Raw genomic sequence first — 8,933 nt, 5'->3', positions numbered from 1 at the left:
TACTTGGCCACAATGGGAAGAGAATACAATGTTAGAGGAGTCTTTGGTCTGATGCAGTGCAGTTCTTAGGTTTTTATTTGACCAGCAGATGCTAGCAGCTACTTCCATAGTAAGGCATTCCCCCCCACCCCCTCCAATCCAAGTGGACAGTACTCGGGCCCCTCTCCAGATCTACAAACAACATTTGCACAGAAGCACTGCCTGGTTAAGCACAAGTGGAGGTGAAGGGAATATTCCTCCAACTGATCTACCAATAGGTCCAGTGTCAGACGACAAACCTGTTTTCTCCTTCCCCTCCCACACACTGCACCCACTATGTGTGCTGTTCTATGGATAGGCAAGCAGCAGCAAGCAGGAACTGTTGGCTGCCTTGGCTTCCTGTGGCATTTGCCTCCTGCTTTTTCCTCCCCCATTTGGTGTGGTGATGAACTGTACACAACCGAAAAGGTAGAGGACCTTCCTTTAGCTCCCAAACAGTGATGTGAATGCTGCAGATGTTAAGAAGTCCACGCTTGGAGGTCAGAGGGACAAAAAGGCAACTGCACAGGCATCCACTAATTAATTTCCCCTCTACTATTTACATAAAGTGTAAAAGGCACCCAGAAATACATTCTGCATCTCAAGAGAGAAGGGAGGGGCAAATTTTGGCCCCTTCCTTCCAAGGCTGGAGGGATAAGAGCTGAGGCCATGTTACAGGTTTCATGCGAACATGTCAAACTGAATGGTAAAATAAATTGGCTGCTGTATAAAACTACTAAGAATACACCAGAGTGTTCTTTAAAACAAACAGGGACAGGAGAAGAGGAGGCCAGAGCCAACTGCTTTTACCTCTCGTGTAACGTATTCCCACGGGGGGAAACAAACCCAAAGACTCTGGCACAGGCACTTTTGAATGGCTGACAGAGCCAGGCTAATCAAATCCAAGAAAACTATAAAGTGCATTTCAAGGAAAGAATATAGAGATGTTGGTCTGGCGCCTCCAGCCTGCCCTCAGACAAGAAGGCTATGGGGACACTTGCATCTAATTGAAGTAGCACTGGGGGGGTGACTGGTGTGCCCAGCATCTGTTGTCCCCCTCTCTGCTTCTGGTCAAACAACAGGCATAGCAGCAATCTTAAGGATACACATTCCAGGCTTCTAATCCAACCCGGTGTCCTCCTTGAATATGGACACACACACACACACACATATCCCAAGTCCCCAAGCACCCACAATCCCCTTGAGGCTTCAGTCTACTGAACGCAGCATAAAAGCAGAAGCTTTTCTCTGGGGAGAGCCCTTTGCTCTGACCAACCTGACAAAGAGAGGAGGGACAGCCAGCTCTGCACCTGAAATAAGAACTACATCCTTTCTGCTATCGCAGCCACATTTCATCTGATGGGGCAACTACCACAGTCCAGAGCCATGAATTCAGGAATCTTCCTGTATGCAAAATTGCACATTTTTATCTACTTTGGCTGAAGGGTATTTCCTTTGGAATATTTTGCAACTCTGCCATGAAGATAAATGGAGGAAAGGAGGAGCAATTACTAGCTGAAAGTCAACCCCCTCCCATCCGAGGCCTTCAGCTGGCTACAGCCATCGTTTTATTATTCTGCTAGTCAGTTCTTGTCTTGCAGTAGTGATTTGGTGCAAATTCCTTCTTTTACCATCTCACCCAGAGCAAACATCATGGAGCTGTTTCCAGGCAACTGAAACTCCACCCCTCTTCCACTCAGACATTGATGTTGGTGCAGCTCTTGGAACTTGGCTGTCCGTCCCCTACTCAGTTCACACTCAGTCGCAAATAGGAGGTAGGGACGTAACCCTCGCCCCCTTTGCTACGCCTTTGTACACGTGTCCACCCATCCCCTTTGTCTTCCTCCATCAAGTTGAGCTCTTCACCTTCCTGAATGGAGATAGTGCCCTCACTGGAACCTTTGGGAAGCAAAAAAAAAAGAGCAAGGGCATTGATTAGATCATTAGAGGAGGCCAAGAATATCTGTGAGGCAAAACTGTTCAGACCATCCGAGTATGCAGCAGTTGCCAGGGCAGAATTGGGAGGGTGGATGGGTGAATGACGTACCAAGGCTTCAAAGCAGGATGTGAACCAGACTAAGGAGCTGCAGAGCCCTTCATAGAGTAAGCAATGCTTTTTGTCCAATTCAAAATTTCAGGCATTGATATTTTTTTAACTCAAAACTGTTTCCCTGCTGCTGGCAGTTTACTGAGCTGTTTATTATAATGGACGGAAAAAATTACATTAACAAAGATGCCGAGGAAGGGATCAAATGAATACTGTGCCCTGTATTATTATTAATTATTGTTGTTGTTGACTTAACACTCGCCTTTGTGGCCTTTACTGCTATCACCATCATGGCCCAAGAGTGGAACAAAAGAGACACACTTAGAGGCTACTCCCTCCATAGCACTACTGTTAAGACTAGGAGAAAGCAATTGCTCTTTGGAGAAAAAGGACTATTGACATACTGAAAGGCATGGCATGGTGCAAATAACACATACACACAGCAAAAAAAACAAACACCCCAAAACCCATATAATTGTGTCTTCTGAGGATGCAAGCTTTCCTTATTAGGTATTTTGAAAAGTAGGTCTCCAATCCTTTGTGGTAAAAACAGTACAATTAAAAAATAGTCTGGGCAAGACTAGTGAATAGCTTTGGGCTATTTCATGCTGAAGCTTGGACAATGCAGTTGTGACTGCTTTTCTGAACAGAAGCCTGCTTACCATTAAGCTCCCACAAAAGTGAGATATGTACATGGCTGAGAATGTCAGCCAGAATGATTACCTCACATCTTGAGTGAAAGGTTGGGATTTAAAAACCCAAATATATTTTCTTTTTAAAACACATTTCTGCTCAGAGTTGGTTGGATTCAGGCAGTGTTTAAATCTAATTAATTAAATCAATGCCAAATTATTTTATATAAGTAATTGGAACTGCAGATTTTAAAATCTATTTTTGGTACAGAACCAATCATGCGTGGGGGTGTGGGGGTGGGGGAGAGGAATGCAGGATTAAGAAATAATGTTAGGAGAGGCAGAAAGAGAGTAAAAGCCTAGAAGTGACAGATCTAAACTCCTTCCCCAAGACAAGCAAAATTGCAGACGTGAAGAATAAATACATAATTCTACTGGGTGCATTTCACAAGACAGTCCTTTAAGCTGGTGAAATAGAAAGGGTTTTCCTCTGGTCTCAGCTATTCCACACAAACACAGCAACTCAGGCATGATATTCTGCTCTGAAAAAAAAATCGGGGCCGGCCAAAAGAGACCCCCCGCCACGCGCCCGGGGAGCGCCCGCTGCTTTCCCTCGCCAGGGCCGGGCGGTGGCGTGTTGCACAGGGGCTGGTCTGTGGCTGGCCCAGCTCCCTTTTCCTGCCGCTCAGCGGCCTCCGCTCGCACCGCCCGGGCTCCGCTCAGGTATCCGGCTGGGGCTGTCAGGAGTTGCTACCGCCGGCGCAGCTCCACGCGGCTCCAGTCCCGCGTTGCCTCGGGAAGGGAAAGGCAAAACCAGGAGCCGCTGCTGCCGTGGCTCTCCCTTTTTGCCTTTCCCTTCCTGAGGCAACGCGGGACTGGAGCCGCGTGGAGCCGCGCCAGCAACTCCTGACTCAGGGCCTCCGAGGGGAGGGGAAGGAGGAGAAGAAGGGGTGGGGGGAAAGGGGGGGGATTCCCAAAAAAATCAGAATTCCGATTTTAATCGGAAGAATATCATGCCTGCAACTGGAGAAGCTTGCCAAGATGCTACCTTCAAATTGATACATGGCCACACAGGTTCCAATGGGTGATGCCAATTCCTCTTCAAAGTCCTCATCGAACTCTGTGTAAATGGGTTGGTTGAATGTGTCCTGGCTCTCGTTAGAATGAGTAGTGTCAGGGCTAGAAGGAGAAAAGCGAATATTGAGTATGTTGTATTACAAGTTGCAGGAGGGAGGGTATAGGCAAAAGCTAATCTGATGGCATCATAATGAAGATAAAATATTACTTCTTGTAAGAAAGCTTCAACTGGCCTTCCTGATGGGACTATCAATCTCATTTTTTTCTTGATATCACTCGTGAATAGATGCACTCTAGGGATTAACAGGACAAGCCAACTTTGGTTCAGAACAGGGGACAATATCTTATGCTATCTCCTGGTAATGGATATGCTAGGGGTTGTTTTATGTGCAGGCTCATCAGAGACATTTTATGCAATAGGTAGTCCTTGTTTAGCAACCGTCTTGTGTTTGCTCTTGCAATGTTCATGCCCACATTTACAATCTCTGCAGCGTCTTTCCCTCCATCAGGTACCTTTCATTACACTGTTAACACTGGTCCTGTACCTGACCCTTTTTTTCTTCCCTATAGCAGAGGGGAAAGATTGCTTAAACAAGCAAGCTTTTCCTGAGCTATCTTTCTCTCCAACACAGCACATCCCTGACTTAATTATTGGGGGTAGGTGAGTGAGTGGATTAGAACCCAAGATAGTTGGTAACTGCTGCCTGAAACCAACAGGACCCTAAGCAGTTTTATATTAGAGCAGGGCTGTCAAATCCACGGCCTGCGTGCGTCATGCGCTGGCCACGCCCGGTTTAACGAAAGGGGGGAATTGCGATATGTCACGTGACGCCGCCATGGCTGCTCTAGAGGCTTTTATTTGCCTCCTATATGGTGTGTGTGCTAGACAAATAGCCAGAAGTAAAATCATACAGTTATGGTCACATGATTCTCACTTTGTTGACCACTTTGGGTAACAGCAAGGTTGCTGGTTCCAACTGTGATTGCTAAATGAGGACTATCTGTTAAAAGTTTTGTCAGGGGAAAGAAATCTGTCTCCAGTTTCTTGTGGAAGGGGGAAAAAAAGTGACCTCAAACCTGGACAGGATGTGGCTTTTTCCCTTCAATTCCAGTTTAACTTCAGTGAAAACACAGGATTGCTCGAGAGGAAGAGCAACTGGCTGGATCACGAGGACAGACCTAGGAATCCTGCAGATCAGGGCCACTTTCCGGGATTACTCCTGAGGAACCATGGCAGCTAGGCCTGCAGTGCGAGTGTCTCAGCCCCATCTTAGGAACCTCAAAGAAGCTCTAAATGCCTGGTTGCTCTTCTTCGGCTGCTTGCGCTTACCTGTCTTTTTCATGGGAGCAGTTGTTGTTGTTCAGGGCACTGGCAGGATCCAAGTGGCGGTTATAGTGGGTAACTGTGTCAGGGCGGTTGCTCAGCATCCTACTCTCGGCATCTGCCAGCCAAGCCTATAGAGAGGCCAAAAGGTGAGCATGGATCATTATGGCTTCCTTGAAGAGGATCTGTCGCTCTGCCAGAAATGGGGCCTCAACCATGTGAACATGGCTCTGCTAATGTAACTCCAAAAGGCAGAACTCTGGCTAATGGGTTGCCAAGCCGTGATGCTCTAAAGAAGGCATACAGACTCTTCCCCGGGTTTACTACATCCTTGTTCTGACCAGACTTTTGTCAAGCACCATCCAGGGCAACATGAACTTATGAAGAACACTTGGGGCAGAAAAGAGTACCAAGCTCCTCATGGCCATTGCTGAACACAACTTACGGGAAATCTCCTGCAAACAAATGGCAGAGTCCTTGGCACTTGAGAAGCTTTAGTTACTGCTCTGAGCAGGTAACATGACGCCAATGTGAGCTAAGAAGTCTAGAGCTAAAATTCAGCAATAACTGGCAAACTCAAGCATGCAGAGAAATCACATACTGAGAGATCGCTCAGACTTGTGCAGAATGACAAAAGAATCACCATAGAAGCTCTAGGTCCTTAATAAAGGCTTGACCCCACACTCCTCTGGAACCAGCCCAATTCAAAGCCTCCTATTAACTATGATTCAGCAAGCCAAACTTCTGCTTCTGCCACCCTTTGCTCAATCTACAATTCAATGTTAACTACTGTCCTATTCAACAAGGTTACTTGTAATGCAGTAGCAATTTCAGGAACACATGACACTTTCCAAAATCTTGGGAATGTTCTCAGAAACCCTCTAAAACAGGGGTAGTCAACCTTTTTATACCTACCGTCCACTTTTGTATCTCTGTTAGTAGTAAAGTTTTCTCTAACCACCCACCGGTTCCACAGTAATGGTGATTTATAAAGTAGGGGACAAAACCCCTACCGCCCACCCTGAAAGCTGGAACGCCCACTAGTGGGCGGTAGGGACCAGGTTGACTACCGCTGGTCTAAAAGTTGCACTTGGACGGTATTTTCAAGTTAGTGAAATGACAAATCATTCTGAATGTAATCAGATGCACGGCCTCCCCCTTCTAAGTCCTTACTTCACATTTCTGAATCTCTAGACGCAACCTTTCAATATTGCCCAGTGTCTCCGAGATCTTTGGCTCCAAGCTATTGGGGTCTCCCATCTGTGGTGTCTTTTGGTAAACATCCTTCATCTTATTTAAGGCATCCCTGAAACAAGGAAGAGAGCAAAAATGATTATTGTGAGAAGTTACTGCAACGTAGATGAGAAAAGGGCAATCAAAACTCAAAATATTTGGAACAAAGCAAGCCTTCATTAATAAATTAGTATTAATAAACAGTTAATGAAATATTGCTGATTGCCTTGTTAGCTTGATTTGCCCAACAGCACCAGACGTGGTCTGTCTAACCTTCCCCTACCCACAGTTCAATATATATGTATATTTTGCTATACAGGTAGCTGACTGTTTCTACCATTCAAGAATCTTTCTATACTTTAAACATACTGATCGAGGTTTTGTAAACTTGAGTACATTTTTTTACTTTCATTATGAGTTATCCTAAATGTTAAAAGCTGTACCAATTAAAAGCTGTGGGAAAATTAAATGTGAAAAATTACGAAGGAGAACAATTACAGTAAATGCTGTATGTGTGAAAATGCAGTGATAATCAGCAGTGAATTGTTTATGAATTAACAGAACATCCTAGAATTAGTAAACTAATTATCAACAACTATAGTGGGACAGAAAAGTGCCCTTTAAACTCTGAAGCTGCAACTGGAACAGTGGCTTGCTTGCTGATCCAAGTTAACTGGCTTAGCATAACAGCACCTGTTCTCTGAGATTTGCACAGGTTGCCAGAAGGTGTTTAGTCCCAATTCAAGATGCTGGTGAAGTAACCTTGCTGAGTTACTATCTGAGGTACCTAAATAGTTGAATTAGGGAGAGGATATTCTGGGTGCCCAACAGGGGTGAAATTCAACCACCTCAGAGAGGTGGTAGGGACAATTTGAATTGGTAAAAAATTGCCCCTGGTTGCTATTACTATTATACCACGCCACAGCCACAGCCACACCCACAGAGCTGGCAGGGAAAAATTTTTGAATTTCACCTCTGGTGCCCACCCTGAAAAAAAATGGTGGGGAGCTGGGACTTGGGAGTTTCTCAGGAACAGCTCTCTTACCCCGGACAGCTTTCCCCTCTCCCTGAGGGTGCTTTGGAAAATGGAATCCTCTAAGACAGAATTCAAGCTTGCTCCATCACAACAATGGGTTGATTTATTATTTTAAGTATGGTACTAACTGGGTTTATTAATGTTATGATTTTCAGCAGCTTGTACATTTTGTGAACTAAGTTACAGGAAAAAAACCTCTTGATATGTTTGTAATAGGACAATAACATGTTAAACAGTGTACAAATGGTAAAAAAGCCATGGCACAGTTAAGCATGTATTTATAACACAGGGCAGGGAGCTCTTTTGTACCTCTGGAAAGTCTGGAAGCATCGCACACTGCCTTAGATTAACTTCTCCCTTTCCCTCGTAATCAATGGGGAACCAATGGAATGTATGTGTGGTGTAAAGAGGGGAAGGTCCCGCTTTGTTAATAATACCCTCTTCTCACTCCTAATGGTAGAAGAGTGGGTTAGGTCTGGCCAGCTGGAACATGATGGCCTAGGTGGATATTGACTCTATATGACCCAATGGGTGACAGACACAGGATTAAAACAGCAATTAAAACCTGCAAGAAAGTAATCTTAAAAAAGAGAAACATCACCAAAATGAAAATGAAGAGTCCCCCCCCCCACTAGCTCCAAGTACACTGAATTTTAAGGGTGAAACTGGTCATGCACTGCCTCCTGGTGGTCACATCTTGTAAGGAATAATGTATGAAAATGATTCAACCTGACCCCAAACTACACCATAACTACTAACTAGAATACTTGTATTTTTGCTTGGCGCTGACTAGTTGTCCTTTCTGTTGTCCTGCAAAATTTTGAAGTGTGCCTTTTCCTTTGTGGCTAAAGACTAGATCACAGCGATCCAGAGAGCACAACGTAATGAGGATCATCCTTTCTAGCCTTTGTTATTTTTGTCCAATGAAATCTATTGTTGGAGAAGTTGACCATGTGCAGCAAATATTACCTGTGGGATTCTGGACCAAATGCTGTACTGCACTTCTCCCTTGACATTTACTTTTAAAGAAGTAGCATACTTTTCTTTGACATACACAACTTTGTTTCTTGGCTCTGCCCCTACCCCGGACACTCATACGTTTCTCTCAAATACGCACATCTAACCTTATTGCCTTCCTACCCACCACCAACACATGGGCTATTTTGGTTTTTACCAGGGCTTTGTAGACAGGTTAGAGATCTCTTTATTGGATTGGACCACAGATCTTGGCTTAGTCTCAACGTCTCCTACAAAGTTAAGCCCAACTTAACCTACAAAGACACTGGGAAAGGAGATGCTCCCAGTCCTGGGTTGCAGAGAGCATGACCAAGGAGGTAGGCAGAAGCAGAGTGCACATCCTGTACATCCCAGTGAGGATCAGCTCTCAGAGCTGAGTGGGGTTTTTTTTTTCTTCCAGATGCTACAGCAGCCACTGTCCTTGCCACCCAGCTGTCCTCATCTCCTCTTCCACGGCCTGCTTGATCTCACGGAACATTTGCTGTTGCCGCTTGCCAGCTTAGCCACAAATGGAGCAGATGCCATCCAGGAGGACGACAAGAGCTCTAG

At 45.1% G+C, this 8,933-nt stretch overlaps 1 protein-coding gene across 3 annotated transcripts in view; it reads right to left on the bottom strand.

Annotated features, from left to right (window-relative positions):
* Window positions 1-42: 42 nt before the first annotated feature.
* TRIP10 (thyroid hormone receptor interactor 10) overlaps window positions 43-8,933 on the bottom strand; it is a 63,927-nt gene continuing 55,036 nt past the window's right edge. For all 3 annotated transcript variants that reach the window (XM_026679549.2, XM_026679551.2, XM_087957000.1), the window contains 4 exons: window positions 6,272-6,404; window positions 5,105-5,229; window positions 3,746-3,876; window positions 43-1,917 (listed from right to left, as the gene is read on the bottom strand). In XM_026679549.2, the coding sequence (XP_026535334.1) occupies window positions 1,766-1,917; window positions 3,746-3,876; window positions 5,105-5,229; window positions 6,272-6,404 (541 nt within the window). In that variant the 3' untranslated portion in view covers window positions 43-1,765. The remainder of the gene's footprint in view (window positions 1,918-3,745; window positions 3,877-5,104; window positions 5,230-6,271; window positions 6,405-8,933) is intronic.

This window comes from Notechis scutatus, chromosome 2, assembly GCF_049901735.1.
Source record: "Notechis scutatus isolate UNSWTSFEM ecotype Mainland chromosome 2, rNotScu1.2, whole genome shotgun sequence".
Classification (NCBI taxonomy): Eukaryota; Metazoa; Chordata; class Lepidosauria; order Squamata; family Elapidae; genus Notechis; species Notechis scutatus.
Note: the sequence above shows the minus strand (reverse complement) of the source record. Positions and strands in the feature narration are given on the sequence as shown.